Raw genomic sequence first — 21,156 nt, 5'->3', positions numbered from 1 at the left:
CACAAAAGTATGTTTGTGTCAATCTGTATGTCAAACACAGACTTTTATTGAGAAAAAAAAAAAACACATGTAAAATATGTACAAGTGTCTAAAACAACAGCAGGACAAATAAAGCCATATGTATTAACAAAGAAATATGATGTGGATATGAGTCATTTGATTACCATCAAAAATTGAATTCAATGATGTTGGATCAGAGGTTGCTGGGAGCCCAAAACGGATCCGCCGGGTGACGCAAAAAGGAAGCCATGAAGCTGCTGAAGTGTTGGGATTACAAATAGAGGCTGGCAGCAAACACAATGTCCCTCTTGATCTTTGTGATTCCTGCGAGGAGACAAACACGAGTTGATTCATATTTATTACCTGGTGTGTACGGACTTCATGTCATCAGCTCATTGATTGTGCAACTGCCAATAAAAAAACTTATGTCATCATAAAATGGATTACCTCTGCCTGAATAAAACATTGTGGAGTAGATAAGAGTATATACAAAGTCAGTCTCAAAGGATTAAGTCTTGTGGAAAGTTCAACAATTTGTCAGTTTAAAAATATCCACAAACAAAAAAAAAAAACACACTTTCTTACCTTCGGCAAACTTGTTCTCCAGCTCCGTGTTGCCAATGGCTTTGGCGGCCGAGCACATTTGTCGCAGCACTTCCTCCAGACGCCGCATGCAGCGGATGATGCTTCCTGTAGAGGAGACCAACACCACAACCGCCCACCAAAAACAGACACGAATGCCAACACAAAACGACAACAAACAACTGTCAGTATTCCTGCCCGCTGGGAACGAGACATGCAGACAGCACAAGCAACGTTGCCTTCAAAGACGTCGGTCATCTTGCAGATCTGCGCGAAGGTGGCGCCGTTGGCCCACGCGTAGACCACATCCATGAGGTGAGGCTTGAACGAGCTCAGGTAGGTATCCTCGTCCACCTCCAGCTTGGCGTCCGCCGACACCTTCGCGATGCGCTTGGCGCACTCCTGAGGCGTGCCGTGAAAACAAGTGTCGGCGAGCGCGCGCCGTTGCCCAGCGGCGGGCTCATACCGGGATGGGATCGTACCTGCATTTGTCTGAGGGGGGCGGCCAGTTGCTCCGTCAGTTTTGGCATCTCGCTGGCCTGGATTCACCAATGAAAAAAATGATTAGTACACGACTTGATTTTTCACGGCGACACTGGAAGATTCGCGAGGCAACAGTTCACACACTGTCACTCTACTTGATGCCATAGTTGCTTTTACAAATAGATTTTCTGTTTGCAAACTTGTGGAAATTAGTTGACTAATTCAGCTTTTTTTTTTTTTAAATAATTGACAACATTTGGGAGATGCTTTGCAGGCTAACGAGACCTCGCGAGCCATGTGAGTCAGTAATTGGCAACCGGCACTGCTTCCCTCCAAAACTCGATACTACACAGCGATTGCCTCAAGACGCCACAGAATCGCAACAACTGTTGTCTCAATGAAGCTCCTCAACTCACTTTGGCACCAAGAACCCACATGACTGCGTCAAAGCAATGTCGTGACCATTTTTGCGGATAGGCAAGTTTTTCAGCGAATAACAGAGGATTGAATGCTGTACACAAAAAAAAAAAAACTGCGAATTTTTGAATTTGTGACTGAAAATTTGGTTTCAACGTGGAAGAAGAACATTTTCTTTACATTTTCCTGGAAAACGAAGCAGGAGAGCAGCGCGGTGGCTTGTTCCACCGTCAGGTCGTTGAAGAGGCCGTTGAACACCATCTCCGTCAGCAGCAGTTCGTCAGCGCTAGACAAAGATTATTATTATTATTATATTTTTAAAAAACTGCTTAGAAAACAGCCTCAAATTGAAGGTAGCACGGTCAACCTTAGTTCTAAAAAGGCCGCGGCTGTGTTCTGACCTGCTAATCTCGCAGGCCACCCGCCCCTTCACCTCGATGACGTCGGACGGGCTGGCGAAGCCGAGGCGTCGGAGCACTCGCTTGCGGCACTTGAGCTTATCTATCTGCAGCACGGTGCGAGCTTTCTTCAACTCGCGCTTGGCCGTGCGCACGTCCCCCGCGATCTGAAACACACACACACCAATGTCATGTTATTCTTCAATCAGAACTTTGCTCATTTCATGAATATCTGCGTTTGCAACATCGTGATGACTGTTCTGACATGCAACGATCATTTTGAAAAAGTGGCTTTACCAGAGCCTTCTTTTCGCACAGCGAGTAGACGGCCTCCAGGTTGGGGTCGCTGTGCAGCGGGTGTGAGTACATTCGGTGCTCGAAAGCCTCCACCTTCTGGATCACCTTCTTCAGCCCGGCGTCCTTGATGCCCATGTCGTCCACGGGGTCCAGAAGAGGGATTCCGTCTGGGAAACGCTTTTGCACTTCCTGCGTTTCAAACATAAAGATGCGATGATGATGAAACAATTTCAACATTTTTTTTTGTATTTTATAAGCTCGAAGGGGTGTTTTGAAACCTGGATGGACTTGAGCATGAGCTGGCGGTTGTCAAAGGGTCTCAAGTCTTTGGGGATGTACAGACGCACGGAGCTGATGGACGTCAGCAAGTGAAGCATCACAGGGACCACCTAGAATCCATTCAGGCGTGATTAATTCAAATCTTTACTGCGCCAAATCAATTCTACATTTATAACAAGGCGTAGAGATGGGAGGCGTGATGGATTTCACCGGTGCTGCGCAGCACAGGGGCCATGGAGGTCAGAACACTGTTACATAAACATGCTGCGGTACTAATCGATACAGGAAGGGAGCATACGTTTTATAAGGAACCATTTTGGAAAAAAATGAGGCAAACGTGCTAACCACTCAAGCACTGTGCCTCTCTCTCGTAAGTAAACAAAAAACTTCTGTTCAATTAATACATTTGAACACATCACAGGTATAGAAATTAAAAGTCGAAATCCTCATATCATACCTGCATCTCTCCGGTCTGGCCTGGCGGAGCAGGTTTGGCCGCCTCAGTGGCCGCCTCCTTGACGCTGTTTTTGCTGCAGTGCAACAGCACCTCGGCCACAAAGAGTGGCTCGGCGTCCGTGCTGACCTGCGCGCACCGGGAACATGTGTGAGTGACGGCTTTTTTTTTTTTTTTTTTTGTCAGGAAGGCCATGACAAATAAAAAGGAGGCCTCACCTTCACGTTTGACTTCTTGGAGAAGTTGACGACGACACCCCAGCCGAAGTCTGCGTCTTCATTTTTCACCTGTGAGAGAGAGCCGTCGAGAGAGTACGTTTGTCCCCAAAATAGTGTGACCCAGTGAGAGTGAGTGCGTGAGAGAGAAAGACAGTGTGTCAGTGAGTTAGTTAAAGTCTGAGAGGGACTATAACAAAGAATGTGACAGTTTTTGTGAGAGAGCGAGTGAGAGAATGTGCAAGAGGGATCAGGAAAGCGTGTGTGAGTGAGTGAGTCCGTGCAAGTGAGTCTGAGGGGTAAGTGTGTGTGAGAGTGATCAAGTGAAAGTATGAGAAAGAACGCATGGGTGTGCGAGTGAATATACCGTAAGACAGCAAATGCGCGTGTCGTGAACGTGTCTTGAGAACGTCAGTGTGAGGACAAGTGAGTGAGTGAGAAAGATTGCGTGAGAGAGCGAGAACACCCGAGTGCTAGAGAGCGCATTTAGCATTAGCACATAGCATGAGAGAAGTGCTGGCAGGTAACCTTGACGAGGCGCCCGGGCTGCAGGAAAGGCAAGCAGTATTTGGGCTTGTGGATGAACTCCTGGATTTCCTTTCCCAGCTTGGCCAGCTGCTGTCGGATCTTGAAGTAGGTGACCACGCTCTCCTCGTTGGGGATCTCGATCGCGTGGTACTCCTCCTCCAGCTTCTGTATTCCTGCGCGGCGGGGGAACGGCAGCCGTTTGGAGAAAAGAGTCCCGCCTCGCGTACGTTCTAACAGGTAGGCGCTCGGCGAGCTTACTCTCGACGACGCCGGGCAGAGCTCGGTAGTGCTGGAACTGGTAGAAGGATTTCTCCAGCATGTACTCGGGGTTGATCTCCTCCACGCGCAGCAGGTTGAGCACCATGTTGTACGTCAGGTGGAAGGCGCTGTTCAGCGGGTCGGCCGAGCCCTGCGCGACCACGTCAGTGAAGGGACCGCGCAGCCGGGTGCGCCTGCGACATTTTGTGTTGTTTTGAAGTCACCGTGTTACCTTAAGGAGCTGTTTCCCCACAGACGGACTCATTTTCTCGTCCACCATGAAAATAACGATGCCTCTTTCGTCCATTCCTCTCCTGCCCGCACGCCCTGACATCTGGATGTACTCGCCTGAGGTAATCTACAGACAAAATGAAGGCAGACAGTCAATTGTTGGATGCCACATGTATCCGTTTTAGGCTGAATTGGAAGTGACAAGCAAACAGCATCAAGCAAGTACGCTCGGCCTCTTCTTTGGAGAACCGTGCATACTACGGAGTGAGAACAGAAGCTAAGGAAGATGTGATTAAATACGTATCAAAACTGTCAAAGGGGTCAAACTATTTCAAACTTCAATGCCGTACACATTTCTGATTATCATCATCTGATTATTGGTTACAGTCTACTCGCATCGGGGTCAAGCCGTGCGTTGACCCAACGGGTTCAGCAGTCAGTTTAAAAAAAAAAAAATCAAAATCAAAAACTGTGGAAGCTGTGTGTGGCATTCGGCAGTTTAGCTCAATCAAGGGCCAAAATAACACTGATGTAAAAACACAATCATGAATTGACCGTTTAATATGTTTATAAGGGGTGGTTTTTTTTTACAATAACGTGGCGGTCAAAAATGTGTTGCTGTGGTTTGTTGCTGTCAGACCGTTCACGAATGATGCAAAACCACGCGTACGTGTTATGAACGATTGTGTGGGTGTGTGTGCGTGCGCGTGCCTGTGTGTGTGTTTTAACGCGAATGCCTGCGTGGAGCTTTGGCAGCGTTTCGCGGCACCAGATGTTCCAGATGAGCTTCTTGGAAGGCAGATCTCATGTCGATTCCTTTCCCTCTCGTTCGCGGGTGTCTGTGTCATGCTGAGTTCGTGCGCGCGTGCGTCGTGATAAATACGTGGCTCTGTGCACGGCGAGTGGCGCAGCAGCTATTCACGACCTTATAAAGGCCTTTTGAAGAGGCTGATGTGTTTTGTGGGCTTAGGTGAGTGGATCACATCTGCGGTTCACTTGGCTCACTTATTAGCATCGGTCTTGAGCAGCGGTGGACAAAAAGGCCAGATTAAACTTTTTAAAAGTGTATACATCTGTGGATATTTTTTATTTTTTTTTGGAGGAGGAAAAAAAAACTGGGTTTGACTTAAATAACGGGAGGGGCCATATGAGGTCTGCAGGCCATACTTTGCCCGCCCCAGGTTTACATGACGTGCGTGTTCTTACAAAGCGGTGACTCTTGCCATCGAACTTGCGGGCGCTGGTGAAGAGCACGGTGCGCGCCGGCATGTTGATGCCCATGGCGAACGTCTCGGTGGCAAAGAGCGCCTGGGACGGCGAGACAAAGGCACTGTGAAAATGGCATCACTTAAATCATCTCCATGACGAGTGCGATGATGATGTGTGTGACCTTGATCAGGCCTTCCGAGAAGAGGATCTCAATGGTTTCCTTCAGGATGGGCAGAAGACCGCCATGGTGGATACCGATGCCTCTTTTTAACAGCGGCAGCACATGCTCCACCTGACCGACATGCATTTTTGTTTTTTTAAAAATGGTATGACGTGACGTCGCCATTTTAAGGGCGATTCTCACCTGAGGAAGCTTCTTGTCCTCGTCCGACAGGCAGTCCACCGCGTTGTTGAACACTTCCTCCACAAGACGCTTCTCCTCTTCTGCATTTAATAAAATAGAATTGGATTGGATTGAAAACAAGAATACATTTGATCAAACGAAGTTAATATTGTATGCACCGTTGAGTCGAAACTTCACCAAATTTAAAAAAAAAAAGGACTGGTGGAGAAACATGACCGCGTCATCATGTAAAATGTATCCAGCGCATAAATACACCCACTCCCCAAGTACCAATCACATGCTATGATCCGTCACCGATCACATCCATCCCAAGCAGGTTTAAAAACCCCTCTTTTGTTTTTTCCCCCCCACCCCCACTTCGAACAAAGTAGTGCTCATACGGGAAAGAAGTGATACGTGTGAGCTTTAACAAATCATGTGAAGCCTCTTGCATCAGGTTCTTTTCCCCTGGCAAATCTTGTTTGTTCTCACAACATCATAAGGCAGAAAAAGCATCCTTTGGTGCATTGTAATGCGTCTTTGGCAGCGTGGTCAACGAGGATCCAGGGACTCGGCATGGACATTTTCCCACGTGAGGACTTTTACGAGCGCTTGTCCTCCCCCCCGGTGAAATGTTAAGACACAATACGATTTCGACATCAGATAGGAAAAGACGTGTAGTCATGTTGTTTTGATGGAACCCGGAGGAGCGTACCCGTGTTGAAATCCAGCTTGGCCACCTGCAGAGCATACGCCTCACATTCCTTCTTGCTGAAGCTAAAGATGATGACAGGCTGGAAGTTCCTCTCCATGATCATCTTCACGATCTTGAACACGCTGGACGGACCTGAGCCGGCAGATTTGTTTCATCGTCTTATTGGATTCAAAAAAGGTGTCATTTTTTGACCCTGTGCTCACCTTTTGTTCCCCCCTTGCGTCCTTTTGGGTCCCACTTGGACCCCGCATTGCTGCTTCCGGAATCCCCCGTGTCTCTCAAAACTTGCATGGCTGTGTTGAAGTTGTCCTCCCTGAAGTCTCCCTGATGCGACAAAATTAGGATTGATTAAATGGAATGAAATAATAGATTGTTGAGTCAATTCAAATATGTCAGAACCTGGAGTTTAAAAATCAAGAAATAAATGACAATAAAAATGAAATACAATTCACAAAATGGGTACAACAGAGCGCAAATACAGTTTACTAAAACTAATTTAATCAATGCGGTACCAGCCATTTTCAGACACTCCTTCAACATACCATTAAAAAATAAATAAATGCACAAAGACGTATTAGGATTGCTCACTCCTAGCATTAAGTTACTAGTGATGTGGACCATCCAGATCATTGTAGACTAGATAACGTGTAATTATGACTGAGCCGACAAGAGAATGTGACATAGCTGTTCCCTCTTACATTCTCATCAACCACGAGGTGGAGTCCATCGCCTCCTGCTGGGAAAACGTAGTGTTGCAGCGGTGTCGGTCTGTAGTCCGTGTAGACCACGTGGCACGGCTGCGAGAAAGGTGCCAAGAAAGCTTGTAAGTTGACAGATCGCAGAGTCTGAACTGGAAACAGGTTGAAATGATCAAAAAATCTGTAAATATCAAACCTGCTTGTGAAGGTGACATATCCACTCGGCAAACTGCCTGGCGTTGGGGATGGTGGCCGACAGGAAGACGTAGTGCACGTTGTCGGGAAGCAGAATGATGGTTTCCTCCCACACCACACCGCGCTCTACAGAGAATAAGGACGGGAGTCAAATCGAAGCTTATAATCGAGGCTTTTCGTTCACACTCACCGGCGTCTCTCATGTAGTGGATCTCGTCAAAGACTACCCACGCCACTTCCCTCATGATCTCCGAGCCGCGGTACAGCATGCTCCTCAGGATCTGCCATCGTAAAAGGAGGTCAGGATGCCGGTATCATCTTCATTTCTGTGCCTTTTGATGAGTGAAGTGTGATGGGTCAAGTTGACCCAGGAGCATCAATGAATGTCCTTGGTCAATTTGACACAGCTCATGTTCGATAATTAAAAAAGTGTCAGAAAGTACAAGCGAACATGCTTTGGGTCAAATTGACCAAGGAACATCGTTGCTTCTTCAGGGTAAATAAAATGAAGTGATAATTTAACATGTCCTCAGTCAAGTTGATAAAGGTCACAGTGGAAGGCTCCTGATTGGTCAAATTGACAAATTGTTGCTGGTCCTGGGTCACTTTGACCCAGGGGACAACGGTCACATGGGTTAATTTGACACTGGAAAGGTACACGCAACATAACATGGGTCAAATTGACCTTAGTACTGTTCCTTGGGTCACTTTGACCCAGGCCATGTTGGAAGGCCATTCACATGAGTCAAATTAACCTCCTCACATATTTGCTGGTGGTGGGTCAATTTGACCCATGACCAGTTCGAATTTCCCGGTGAATGGTGGGTGCCTCACATATGGGTCGATTTGACCCCGTGTCAAATAACATTTGCAGTACCAGAAATGAACAAAAAAGTGGTCATTAAATATACTCTGGGGATCTAACTGACCCAGGAACATAATTGGTGTTCCCTAGTCAATGTGGATTGGGGCATGTTTATTTTCTCAGTCTGAAAAGCATTCCTGCTGTCCTTTAAGAAAAATAAGAGGAAGGGCGCATTCATGATGAAGACGCACCTCTGTTGTCATGACGAGGCAAGAGGCGGTGGGGTTGATGGTGACGTCGCCCGTCATCAGGCCCACGTCTTGAAACTCCTCGTACATCTCCCGGTACTTTTGATTGGACAGCGCCTTGATGGGGCTGGTGAAGATGACACGCTGCTTCTCGCGCAGAGCCAACGCGATGGCGTACCTACGAGGAAGAGATAGATGAACAAGTCATGCCACAGCAAATCATCGATTTTAGTAAACTGAGGGTGATTGGGGGGGTGGGGCTCACTCAGCACAGACAGTCTTGCCAGCCGAGGTGTGCGCCGAGACAAGCACTGACTGGTTGTTGTCAATGCACAAAATGGCCTCCTGCTGAAAGGGGTCCAGAATGAAAGGGTACTCCTGTTACGACAAAAGAAAAAAATAATTCATCAGAGTGGAATCTTGAACATTTGAAATTTGACCTAACTATTAAATCACAAGTTTCACTTTTGCTTTTTCGTTTTATGTGATCGTTACCGTTAAAACGTTACTAAAAACATGTCCCGTTTCCATCATTTCCTACAGGAACTTGTGTTTTTAAACAAATCTACAAATACCTTTGCGGCATTTCCGACTCGAGATTTGAGAGGTTTATATTCATCACTGGCAGGCAGAGCGACCTGTCAGGGAACAGGGGGAAGAAAAAAAAAAAATCTGTGTTAACAACTTTAAACAGCTAGATCAGGGCAATAAATGCCTTGCAATTATTTTACTTGCCTCGTGTGAGCAGCCTTCCGCCGTCTCCACTGACTCCACTTTGACTTTGGGCATAAATTCTGAAAGACTAAAGTAAAATAGAGCATTATAGAGAGCCTTCGATTATTGCAAACTCAGCAAGAGACATTTCACTATTCAGCAAAGCGTTTTAATTCGGAAAGGGCAGCTGACAGGTGAGTAGTAAGTTGTCTTAAACGGGCCGATTGGAAAACAAGATGCACAAAACATGACTGGCAATTACTTGACTTTAGAGCTGAACGTCACATCAGAGTAGCAAAGTCAACTAGTCTGTTCAATCCCTTCCGTATGGCATAGACAGAGATAATAAATCAGAAGTACATAATTTTAAACCTCATGAAGAAAAATGGCATATGTGCATAAAGAGGGAGTTAAATTTCGTTTAGTGTTAACATTGTAAGTGCTTAGCTGTAAGACATTTACTTTTTCTTTGTAACATTGTAAGATTAGCGATGACATTACTAGAGCCTCGTTGTCTCTGCCTCTCTCTGTATGTATGTATGTATGTATGTGTATATATCTCCTTACTTGTGGTCATTGGCGGAGACCGTGTCGAGGCGAGGTTTCTTGCCGAAGCCCAGCTCCTCTTCTCCGTCACTGTCCGGCAGTTCCCTCTTGGTCTTGGCAGCCGGGGGAGCATCGTCGCCATTATTTAGACCAGCTACTTTTCTGAACAAGAGGGCAATTTCAACAACTTAATTCGCGGTAGCTTGAGGAAATTCTAAATGATAACGTCTCAAATATTCGTTGGCCGTGAAATTCACATCACAGCGCACGTGAGGCTAGCTTCAAGAGTCACCGCTCCTTCTCGTCTTTAAAGAAAGGAAATGAAAGAAAATTCGGCAGCACAAAGTTGGTATTTTACCCCGTCTCTAGAGCGACCGAGGCCGGTGGCTTCTTGCTCGTCGTGGGCTTCTGTTCGTCGTCAAACACGCTGAATAAATCTCCAAACGGGTCCGCCATGATTGTAGCAAGGCACCCTTCCCACAATGCAACGCGGCCACGTAACGTGATCTACGGTGGCCGACTGGCCGTATGTGGCTCTCAGAACGTTACCCACTATACGCACGACCTAATTGCGAGCGTGGATTCTATTCCTTCTCTTTTTGTAAGCACACAAACTGGTTATCATCATTATTTATTTACAGTGGGTGGCTGAATGGGCGGTAAGAAGAAGAGATCAACCCCTCCGGTGGTCGCTGTTGCCTCCGGCACCGTGGGAACTGCAGCCGTATCAGGCCGGGCTAGTGCTCCCACGGTTGGGAATGGTGCGGCGGACGAGCCGAAGAAGCAACCAGGGAGCAGCAAGCAGAGCAAAACAGCCAAAGACAACAAGTCGAAAGGTGACATTAAACATCCGTTGATTTTTTTTAAAAAACTCAACGTCAATGATAAACCCTAGTTTTGTGTTCCAATGTGTTTTCAGTGCTTCCGTAATGCAGCCTAATGATGGGCATAGAATCACCAGACACAACATTAGGACTACAACACCAGTAGAACTGTAGTCGAAATTTCGGTTTATATCTTGGCCACCTTGTTTAGCTCCAGGGGAGTGCCACAAAATTAGAAATCGTCCCAAGTATAATGTGGTGTGTCTTTATTCTACTGCAATCTACAATAACACGAATAATGTTGAATAAATATGTTTGTATTGTGTATAGTATTACGTGACACGAAAAAGTAACTTGCTTTCAAAACCAAATTTTCAGCTCCAAAGACCTACACTCTGTCAAACAATGCCCAGGTGGAGACAGGCGGTGGGTCGGACAAATCTATCCTGAAAGTAAGTGGGATTTTTAGTTATGCATTTGATGTGTTCTGTTGCACCTCTTAATAAACGTTGTGTGTGGGGATTTGTCTGCTTCAGGTTTCTATCCAAGCTGACCTGGAGAAAAAGATCATAAAGCTGATCAATGACTTCCGGCAGGAGAATGGCGACAAGGGGCCTGTGTCGGGAAGACTCACCAGCAAGAAACTTTTGGTCAGGTTGAACACAATCACAACTCTTGTTTTCTCCAGAGAAAAAACCCAACAACAAATAATTGAATGAGTTGGTTTCAGAGTCAATCATTGGCCATCAGTAACTACACAGGCGCCGATTCAAGTAGCATTCTAACATTCTTAATTTCAAAGCAAAAGAAGTTACCGTCTCACAAAGTGGTGACGAGTGATGGAAACGTACTGTGTACGCAAATTGCGTTTCCACCCCACCACAGACGTAATCTGGATGTCAGACACTGTCAGGTTTATGTGCGACGACACTGTCGAATTTTTTCCGCTTTTTTTTTCTGCATGTAGGATCTGTACACAGCCCTGCAGAAGTTCGACTTCAAGCGGGAGCATATCGAGGAGGCCATGAAGACCAGCGTGCTCTACGGAGGTGATCTCCACTCTGCCCTCGACTGGCTCTGCCTGAACCTTCGAGATGGTAACCTTTCACAAACTGTAAATTCCGAGCTCGTCCTTCGAGCTGCTCCATGTAAGATGTTGAATTCGCAGACGAGCTTCCTGAAGGTTTCAGCCAGCAGATGCAGGAGGAGAGTCAGAGGAATCGGCCCCGTTTCCAGCCCCCTGTCCGACCCCGAACCCAGAGCCCCGAGCTACCCATAATGCCCCCTTCCAAAGACGCCAGCAAGGTGTGCAGTTAACAAAAACGGGAAGTCGTCGTATTCTGCCATTCATCCAAACCGTAATTGTGCTTTCCAGGTGTCCGTGAAGGATGATGACGCACGTATGAAAGATTGGATCTTAAGGTACGCCGAGCAGAGCAGCGATGAAGACGATGGTGAGGAGGTAGAAGGAGAGAAAACGTCGCAACGCAACCCCGAATTAGACGAAAGGTTTGATCCGGTAAGCCTGATGAACAAAACTATTATTTCAATCATGGTTGTGATTGGAATTGTGCGCTATTAGATTTGTTTTAATTGGGTACAAAGTCTTCACTGAAAGGACGACAAAGGAAAATGATGAGAACTGAGCTATAAATTATCTCAACTTATTTAATATCAAAAAGCGTGAAAATTGTCTTTTGGATCACTAAAAGTTTGAACTAAATATATTGATATTTGGTTTGCAGAACGACAGGTATTTGATCCTGACCGCTCAGCTCTACGACGCCAAAGAAATGGCAATGGCGGCCAAAACCAAAGGAGACAAGGCAGCTCAGCGGATGGCGCAGGACAGAATACGCATCATTCAGCAAGGTTCTTCATCATATCGTATACTTTACAATTTCTCATTTCGGGACTGTTACAATGTCAACAAACTTTCTGGATTTTCACTCAAATATGTTAGAGATGAAGCCGTTAGAGTCGCACCCCATATTCAACCCTGCCATTAAAGTGGTGGACGCACCCCGAAAGGAGATGTCGACGCCATCTGTCAATGAGGACAAAGAGGAAATCGGTTTCAACTTGTTTGAGAGGGCGGAAAAAGAGGCCCCGGCAGACAAAGGTACATCTTAAAAGAATCTTCGTTTCGATTTTTTTTTTCTTGAATGCACCGCTGACCTTATTCAACACGTTGCCCTCAGTCGCGCAACCGAAGAAGAAGCATGAGCCAAAGGACATTCGTAACTTTGACTACACTGCACGCAGTTGGACAGGCAAGTCCCCGAAGCAGTTCCTTATCGACTGGGTGCGCAAAAACCTTCCCAGGAGTCCGGCACCGGCCTTCCACAAAGTGGCTGCGGGCAAATACTGGAGGTGCAAGTAAGTGAGTTTTTTTTTTTTGTCTCATGCATGGTTGGTGTTGACGGAATTCTGTCGATTTTTTTTAATTGACACGAGGGTGCGCGTTCAGAGGACGGAAGACGTTTTGGAAGTTTGTCCGACCATCCTGACCGAGGACGGCATGCAGGCTCAGCATCTGGGTGCCACTCTGGCGCTTTACAACCTGGTGAAAGGACAGGTAGTGCACGGCTTTTACCAGCAGGTGGCGCTTGACTCCACTGCATGATTTCCCATCTGCAGTTAAATTAAAGTTGGGACATGCAGACAAGAAACAAGTACTTAATGAAAACATGAAAATAGGCAATTTACTATTTCAAAGTCTATTTTATTTGTGTTCATTTTTAATTTTATACGATCATATCCGTAGTCGGTGCACCAGCTCCTCCCCCCAACCTACCGGGACGTGTGGCTGGAGTGGCGGGATGGTGAGCAGCAGCAGCAGGAAGAGACGCGCAGCGCCGCCCACAAGCCCCGAGACCAGTTCATCGCCCGACTCCTGACCCGCCTCAAGCAGCAGCAACACCACCACCAACACGGGCTCGAGTCTCAATCCGATGGGCAGACTCGGCTTGGCACTGCGGAGGAGGAAGAAGCAGAGGACTCCTGGGAGAACCTGGCCTCCCTTGATATCACGGAGAAAGCAAGAGGGGATGAAGAGGAGAAGATGGAGGGAAGGAGAGGTCAGAAGGAACAGGAAGGAGCGCTGCGAACGTCAAGAGAACTCCTCACGAAGCTCAGGACATCCCGCCTGGCTCAGAGACTCCTGGTGAGACATGCATCTAGAGTGGGAGTAAAAGTCTACACACCCCTGCTCTCAAATTTTGGGGATCTTGAATTTTAAAATATTTTTTGTCCTTCAAGGCCGAACGAGAGCAGCTTCCCGTCTTCCAGCACCGTCAACATATCCTGGAAGCCCTGCGGCGCCACCGCGTGGTGGTGGTGGCCGGCGAGACGGGCAGCGGCAAAAGCACGCAGATCCCACAGTTCCTCCTCGAAGAGCTGCTGCTCGGAGGGGAGGCGGCTCGAGCCTGTAACATCGTCGTCACGCAGCCACGACGGATCTCCGCCATGAGTCTGGCCTGCAGGGTCAGCCAGGAGCTCGGCTGCCAGGACGGGCCGGGTTCAAAGGTAAACTCTCCTTTCTAGCCTGCTAGCTTCTTTTCGTGAAATATTTTAAGGAAAATTTAACAAAACTGTCCAATTTTAACAAAAATTCAGCGGAATCATACTTCCACTAAAATTGCAACACTATACAAATCAAAATTTTGCACTATAGGTTTCAAGAAAATCTGAAAGAACAAAAAGCTTTCATTAAAACAAAGAGAACATCGGAGAATAAATTAGATTTTGAAAAAAAAAATCTACAAACTATTGATCTAAATAAAAAGAATTTCCACTAAAATTTCCCCCCCAAAAATCACAAAAATATTCCACAAAAATAACCGTCAAGAAAATGGAAACATTTATTTAGATAACGTTTCAAGTTAAATTTAAATGTTTGATTTTAAAATCAACTTTAAAAAAAAAATCTAAATCAACTAAAATATCAAGAAATTTTAAAAAAGCAAGAAATATTTAGAAAAAAATTAAAACTTAAAAAAAAGTAAACCAGAATTTCCAAAATATGTGACTTAATAGACAAACAAGCATTCACACTCAGATGAATCTCAAAGGGTATGCTTGAACTAACCTGAAATTGGCAAGAGAAGCAGGGTACATCCTGAACTTGTTACTAGCCACAAGACACGTAGAGACATACTTTGTACAAGCAGTCATAAATCACATTCACACCTGTGGACAATTTAGAACTTTGCATGCTTTTGGAATGTGGGAGGCATTAACCACACTAGGATGGGGAGAACATGCAAGGAGCCAAGATTTGGACCCCGAATCTCAGAACTCTGACACAGACATGCCATCCAGTAGGTACACTTACAACCCTTGTTTTTTTTTGTTGTCTTCAGTCGTCACTTTGCGGCTACCAGATCAGGATGGAGAACCAGTCAGGCGAGTGGACTCGCTTGTTGTACTGCACCACAGGAGTTCTGTTGCGAAAGCTCCAGCACGACCGACACCTCAGCGCCCTGACGCACGTCATCGTAGACGAGGTACGGCCAAAATCTCTGTTGTCATTACAAATGACTCACCCTGAAATTTCTGCAGGTGCACGAGCGCAGCGTCCAATCCGACTTCCTGCTCACCATCCTCAAGGACGTGGCCTCCAGGCGGGCAGACCTGCAGTTGATCCTCATGAGCGCCACCGCCGATTGTCACAAGTTCTCAAACTATTTCAACCGCTGCCCCGTACTTAACATCCCGGGACGGACCTTCCCGGTGGAGGTGAGCAGACTCCATTATGGAGACGAATGACGATGAATCATTACCATGGAAACGGAGCAAGTAAATGTATCTCATCGATTTGAATTATCGGATTTTAAAATATTTTCCAATCTTAAAAACAACAACCTGTATGGGAGTCGTGGGTATTATTTTTGTCCACTAGAGGTTGCCATCCTCGCGTAGTAGTATCATGTATGTGACTGTACGACTTTTGAAAGTCCTGTCTTGGATTGGTGAGTGACATGGGTGTCGGCGAATGAGGGTGTATAGTTGGTGTGCTGTTAACCAGTTTGCGTGTGGAGTGACTCAGCGTGCGAGTTGTGCCCATCGGTAGCTTCTGTATGAATGTTGTTTTTACGTTTTGGATATTTTCATTAGTTAGTTCTTATTTTTTATTTATTTTTTTACTTCACGTAGTTTTCATGAATTTTTAGGTTTGTTAGCAGCCCATTTTGCTTTCGTTTTATTTCACAGCAGTTAGCTTCTTTCCCCCCCATTGTCTGTCAGTGCAAAACCTGCTTTTCTTCAGGTGTTCCATTTGGAGGACATTGTGGAGGAGACGGGCTACGTCCTGGAGAAGGACTCGGAATACTGCCAGAAGGTCCTGGAGGAGGAAGAGGAAGTGAGCGTCGCCGTCACGCAAAAAGGCGGAAAGACGTTACAGCACCAGGTAAAGGTCTAGGCGTAGTCAGCGGTGACGCTATCTCAGGTTGTCGACTGCTGAAGTCGTGGTATCTGACGTATCCGATCTCGCTTTGGGCTGATTCTCAGGAGGTGATCGTGAGGGACTCGTCACCAGGTTGGGATTTAGGTCCCGACCTGGACCACTTCAGCTGCAGGACTCGGCAGGTGCTGCAGTACATGAACCCCAACAAAATCAACATGGAACTGCTGGTGGAGCTCATCAGCTACCTCGGTACCACACAAGCATGTCATGGCCAAACTATTAGATGTGGGTTTAGTCAGACCATATTGAAGAGCAGCTTTGACGGAAATGTGACTCAGAAATGTGCTTCAGTTCTGTGGTCATATGGGGAAACACACACTCACACACAATGCCAAGGGCAAAAAAAAGACTGAAAACTTTTGTTTTTTAACCTGTTTATAATAACTCTCCCCCCCCCCCCTTAATTTCCCACCGAATAACCTTTTCCTACCCTTTTCAGCTAATGGGCAACTATTAAATGCCCCCCCCCCCAAAACAAAACAAAATTAGAAAACAAATACAACACCTTGACCCACTTTTTTTAGTAATAGGCAAACAGCAGAAATGTCATTACAAAAGATACGAGGCATCCCAAAAAAATATCCCAATTTATTTTATTGAATTACAAAAACATTGACCGAAATAGCTTGGCTTTTTTTTTAAATATCAAACAAAAATTCAATAAAATCTATTTCAAAAATCTAACACCTTACCTTACACAATTTTATGAGGCACACACATGATAAATTATGTATGTGTAATTTTTTTTTTCCCCTTCATCATCCTCTCCTAGATAAAGCTCCACAATTCACAGCACTGGATGGTGCTGTTCTGGTCTTTCTGCCCGGCCTGGCTCACATCCAGCAACTCTTTGACTTGCTGTCCTCAGACAAGCGCTTTAAGGATAAAAACAGGTGACGTCAGTACACCAATGCAGGTTAAAGAACAATTCAAACCACAGTTAACTGAACGTTTAAAATCCTGCGCGGAACTTAAAGGTTCAGGATCGTTGCTCTGCACTCGACACTGTCATCGAAGGAGCAGGCCGCGGCTTTCACCGTGCCCCCTGCTGGTATCAGGAAGGTACTGTACTTTGGTAATCAAAGTTTGAAAAATTGGAGCGCCAAAAGTCAGCCTTTTTCTTTTTTTTTTTCTTTTAAGATTGTGTTGTCCACCAACATCGCAGAGACGGGCGTGACCATTCCCGATGTCGTGTTTGTCATCGACACGGGAAAAACCAAGGAGAACAAGTAAGGGAAACGTGTGCTCTTGATAGGTCACTTGGGAATGGGCACGGTGCTGTAATCCAGAAGCTGAGTCATGAAAATAAATAAGTACAACCTTTCATGCAGCACTGTAAACTGAGCATGTAGAATCCCACTGAACATATTCAGACCGCTGTGTTCATTCAATGTATGTGGTGTGCCATGTGTGGTTCAGGTACCATGAAAGCAGCCAGATGAGTTCCTTGGTGGAGACGTTTGTGTCCAAAGCCAGCGCCCTGCAGAGGCAGGGCAGAGCAGGGCGTGTCCGCAACGGCTTCTGCTTCCGACTCTACCCAAAGTACAGGTAAGATGTGGCAGCCTCAGGGAAACCTGTGACATCATACTATGAAAAAAATTATTAAAACAATCATGTAATGATCTCTTTATGGATTTTTTTCTCGTCTGACCGTTTCTCTCCTCAGATTTGATGCGTTTATGGAATACTCCATTCCAGAGATACTTCGCGTGCCGCTAGAGGAGCTTTGTCTTCATATTATGGTAAAACAAAATAAGTTGATTAATAAGCCAATTTGTTGGTGTTATCTTGCTAAATAACAAAAATGTATTTTTTTCGTCTGGTTTAGAAATGCGAGTACGGCTCACCGGAAGCGTTCCTAAGCGGCGCCCTTGACGCCCCGCAGCCTCAGTCTGTGATGAACGCAGTCAACCTGCTGCGGAGGATCGGTGCCTGTCAGCCCAGCTGCCACCTACTCACCCCGCTGGGCCAACACCTGGCGAACCTGCCGGTCAACGTCAAGATTGGAAAAATGCTCATCTACGGCGCCATCTTGGGCTGCCTGGAGCCCATCGTACGACCTCCCATCTTTGCGTCTTTTCACCGCTTGCCCGACCGACGTTGGCGGAGTTAATCAGCGCCAGTGTGATGTTTCCAGGCGACCATTGCGGCAGCCATCACAGAGAAATCTCCCTTCTCCACACCCATGAACAGGAAGGAGGAAGCCAACCTGGCCAAAGCTGCGCTCGCGTTGGCCAACTCTGACCACATGACCATCTACAATGCATATCTCGGGTATGGACGGGCCCCCTATTTTACGATCTGAATTTGGGGAACAAGTGATGGATTACGTTATTCCATATTTTAGTTGGAAGAATTCCCAAAAGGAAGGACACAAAGCAGAAATGTCCTTTTGTCGCAAACACTTCCTGAACCGCGCTGCACTTGCCACTATAGAGGTAACACACACACACACACACGGGATTAACTCTCTGGCATAACTAAATATCGGAATCATAATATTAGAAACAATTTTTTAATCCACATACTAAATTGCTTAAAATATTTTGGAGCAAAAAGCATAAATAATAAAATACATTAAACTTATTTCAATTAAAAAATGTACATTTTATTGTAATAAATTGCATTCAAATCTAATTTATTTTTCAATTAAAAAAACATTTTCACATTTTTTAAATTAAAATAGTCTCATGTACATTTAAATCAATTTATATATATATATATATATATATATTATTTATTTATTTAGTTTTTCTTTAAACGGCTACAAACATTCTAAAGTAATTTATAATCAATTTATTTTCTAAACTAGGTCAAAGCATTTTTACAGAAAACGCAATTCTGCATAGAAATGTGTTTTTACTCACGGACATTGAGCCCTCCTGACATTCTTTTAATTTGATCATTTTTACGGTAACATAGAAATAGGATCCTAAAAATAAACAAAAGAACGAAATGCTGAAAAGATAAAGCGTGGAGTCAAATATGCGTCCCTAATAAAGTCTTTGCGATGCAGGACGTGAAGCAGGAGCTGATGAAGATGATGGACCAGGCGGGCTTCTCGTCGCGCGCAACCCAGGCTCCCGTGGTATCCAAAGCGCCCGTGTCGTTGTTGGGGGCAGCGCTGACGGCGGGCCTGTACGACAGCGTGGCGCGCATTCTCTGCGTCGCCTCCGTGGACGCCTCGGAGCGAGTGGCGTGCACGGCAGAGACGCCGCAGGGCCGAGCGCAGGTGCACCCGTCGTCCGTCAATCGCAACCTGCAGACGCACGGCTGGCTGCTCTACCAAGAAAAGGTCTGACGCCTCGCCTCAACGATTACGATATTTGTCATTTTATTATTAATATGTGTATTTCATTTGTCATCAGGTGAAGTACACTAGGATCTACCTACGAGACACCACTCTTATATCCCCGTTCCCCATGCTGCTCTTCGGAGGGGACATCGACATTCAGCACAGGGAACGCCTCATATCGTTGGACGGATGGATGCACTTCCAGGTCACTACCGATCATGGGCATTCCGGCTGACTGTTTTCCGCTCAAACGAGACTTTGTAACATGAGATAGGATTGTCCGACTTGCTTCAATTCAAGTTGGTCTCGAATTTTCCACACTAAACAGGATTTAAAAAGTCAGCTAGGGTCAGCTAACTATTCCCAAGTGATCCTTTAGACCGGGGGTGTCCAAACTTTTTCGTTTGAGGGCCGCTTGTAGAAAAATGGAAGGATGAAAGGGCCACTTTAAAATTCATCAACTTTTTGAGACACGCTAAAGTCAGTCAAGAAAGCAACTATATATTGTTTGTATTGTCTGGTTAATTTCATTAGCTTAAAGTTGTGAAGGAAAATAATTGATGACGTTTTTTGGGGTGGCCAGCACCCTTCTATCTCACAGACTAGATCCTCTGCACTTAACAGCAGCCAAAACCCATCTCCACATTCAGAACCAGAAAAAGAAAAAAACTGTAGTAAGGTTCAGTTGAGGATCACTGCGATGTCTTCATAAATCAGTCATAGAGCACAAAATGGAAGACAGTATTTTTGCCTCTAAAATGGAAATCTCTTTATTCGCTACAGCGTTTTGAAGATAAACTGTGTTATTGTTTTAACTATTATTAAACATCATTTCATACGGTACATTCACTTTGTAGGCTCCCGTGCGCATCGGTGTGATTTTCAAACACTTGAGGAAGTTGCTGGACTCGTTGCTGGAGAAGAAACTGGAGAACCCGCGCGTGAATTTAGAAGGTAAAAAGCAAACCCCTGTCATCATTATAACAGTATAAACAAGGTCTTTTTTTTCCCCCCATTTGTCAAGGTGAGAGGGCCATCCAAATCATCTTGGAGCTGATCAAGTCGGAGAACATGGCGTAACGTATGGAAATGACAAAATGGTTGACGCGAGAATGACAAAGTTATGGTCACTAAGGATTGATTTTCTGTCATGGTTATAATCCTCATATAAAAAAATATAAATCATAGGAGGAACTGTCATTGCCAAAAATTGTCGCAATAAAGATTTTTTTATTCCATTGCTTTCCTTGGCCGTCTTAATTTTATGAGAGAAAAAAATATATAGATATACACATTTGATCATTTTATTTTTTTTTAGACTACCGGTATTGTATTTTTATTGTAATTTTACATGTTGGGGCAACCTTCACAAAAATGTGAATACAGCATCTTTCCAAGTTCCGTGTGCTTCCGTGATAAGAGTTTCACTCACAGCCTGTACATCATAACACATGACAATGTTTAGCTCCAGATGTGAAAGATTAAGAATAGTAATATAACAAATGATAGGAGCAAGAAGAGGACATTCTGAACTGTCAACACACTCATCAACTATTTCTGGAGTTGCATAACAAAATAAGGCTGCTCAAAAATGAAACTGATTAGGCAAACAAAACAATTTGCAGAGCAGACCGTAAAATCACATTCACAATTTCCATTTGGGAAATTTACAAGGAAACAATGATCCGAATTCCACTCATTCGCCTTCATTCGTAATCAATTTCGAGATGGCAGACTATATGTAAAGGTATGAAAATGGGGACCGGTGATTTTCACATGATCTTGTGGTAACATGACTTGGCAGTAAAACACATTTCACCGCAACGTCCTCATTTCCTCTAAAACGCTACATGAAACCCTACCCAGTTTTCCTGTCATCAGGCAATGGCGCAAATTCCTCAAAACACCGGTTAAAACTGGACTTATGTAATAATTCACCTAAAGTTTTTTTTTTA

The 21,156-nt window shown here is 45.2% G+C and overlaps 2 protein-coding genes and 1 long non-coding RNA gene across 3 annotated transcripts; 2 read left to right on the top strand and 1 right to left on the bottom strand.

Moving 5' to 3' along the window:
• Nucleotides 1–12: 12 nt before the first annotated feature.
• mtrex (Mtr4 exosome RNA helicase) lies at nucleotides 13–10,111 on the bottom strand. Its single transcript, XM_086134560.1, has 27 exons — nucleotides 9,974–10,111; nucleotides 9,637–9,777; nucleotides 9,091–9,157; nucleotides 8,931–8,993; nucleotides 8,621–8,733; nucleotides 8,359–8,533; nucleotides 7,493–7,583; nucleotides 7,304–7,428; nucleotides 7,108–7,206; nucleotides 6,613–6,733; nucleotides 6,410–6,541; nucleotides 5,716–5,795; nucleotides 5,533–5,643; nucleotides 5,349–5,450; nucleotides 4,144–4,269; nucleotides 3,912–4,062; nucleotides 3,654–3,826; nucleotides 3,129–3,197; nucleotides 2,914–3,039; nucleotides 2,456–2,566; nucleotides 2,178–2,366; nucleotides 1,884–2,047; nucleotides 1,663–1,768; nucleotides 1,065–1,121; nucleotides 822–984; nucleotides 586–690; nucleotides 13–324 (listed from the first exon to the last, which is right to left on the bottom strand). The coding sequence occupies exons 1-27, from the start codon at nucleotides 10,069–10,071 to the stop codon at nucleotides 272–274; spliced, it is 3,111 nt and encodes a 1,036-aa protein (XP_085990686.1). The 5' UTR covers nucleotides 10,072–10,111; the 3' UTR covers nucleotides 13–271.
• Nucleotides 3,035–5,210, top strand: LOC147191808 (uncharacterized). Its single transcript, XR_015103453.1, has 4 exons — nucleotides 3,035–3,221; nucleotides 3,732–3,890; nucleotides 4,167–4,264; nucleotides 4,328–5,210. It is a non-coding gene; the product is annotated as an uncharacterized LOC147191808 (long non-coding RNA).
• Nucleotides 10,112–10,121: 10 nt separating the features above from the next.
• dhx29 (DEAH (Asp-Glu-Ala-His) box polypeptide 29) lies at nucleotides 10,122–20,439 on the top strand. Its single transcript, XM_086134559.1, has 28 exons — nucleotides 10,122–10,451; nucleotides 10,818–10,891; nucleotides 10,976–11,089; nucleotides 11,407–11,536; nucleotides 11,608–11,744; nucleotides 11,815–11,958; nucleotides 12,185–12,311; nucleotides 12,403–12,561; nucleotides 12,641–12,818; nucleotides 12,897–13,017; nucleotides 13,207–13,605; nucleotides 13,701–13,967; nucleotides 14,804–14,947; nucleotides 15,003–15,179; nucleotides 15,709–15,849; nucleotides 15,951–16,095; nucleotides 16,679–16,799; nucleotides 16,884–16,968; nucleotides 17,047–17,135; nucleotides 17,326–17,454; nucleotides 17,573–17,648; nucleotides 17,735–17,959; nucleotides 18,044–18,180; nucleotides 18,254–18,344; nucleotides 18,923–19,201; nucleotides 19,275–19,406; nucleotides 20,059–20,155; nucleotides 20,226–20,439. Exons 1-28 carry the CDS (start codon nucleotides 10,268–10,270, stop codon nucleotides 20,279–20,281), a joined length of 4,158 nt encoding a protein of 1,385 aa, XP_085990685.1. The 5' UTR covers nucleotides 10,122–10,267; the 3' UTR covers nucleotides 20,282–20,439.
• Nucleotides 20,440–21,156: the final 717 nt, after the last annotated feature.

Source organism: Hippocampus guttulatus, chromosome 17 (assembly GCF_054856545.1).
Source record: "Hippocampus guttulatus isolate MCC_2025c chromosome 17, RoL_Hgut_1.0, whole genome shotgun sequence".
In the NCBI taxonomy this organism is placed as follows: domain Eukaryota; kingdom Metazoa; phylum Chordata; class Actinopteri; order Syngnathiformes; family Syngnathidae; genus Hippocampus; species Hippocampus guttulatus.
This window is presented reverse-complemented; position numbering and strand designations above follow the sequence as displayed.

Bases quoted from the DNA above. Each gene is read 5' to 3' on its own strand.
- mtrex (XM_086134560.1), bottom strand. From the start codon at position 10,071: ATGGCGGACCCGTTTGGAGATTTATTCAGCGTGTTTGACGACGAACAG. The intron at 2,367-2,455 runs GTTTCAAAACAC...TTTGAAACGCAG, and splicing joins TCATGCTCAAGTCCATCCAG to GAAGTGCAAAAGCGTTTCCC. The intron at 691-821 runs GCAACGTTGCTT...TCTCCTCTACAG, and splicing joins GATGACCGACGTCTTTGAAG to GAAGCATCATCCGCTGCATG.
- dhx29 (XM_086134559.1), top strand. From the start codon at position 10,268: ATGGGCGGTAAGAAGAAGAGATCAACCCCTCCGGTGGTCGCTGTTGCC. The intron at 12,819-12,896 runs GTAAGTGAGTTT...AATTGACACGAG, and splicing joins GGCAAATACTGGAGGTGCAA to GGTGCGCGTTCAGAGGACGG. The intron at 13,968-14,803 runs GTAAACTCTCCT...TGTTGTCTTCAG, and splicing joins AGGACGGGCCGGGTTCAAAG to TCGTCACTTTGCGGCTACCA.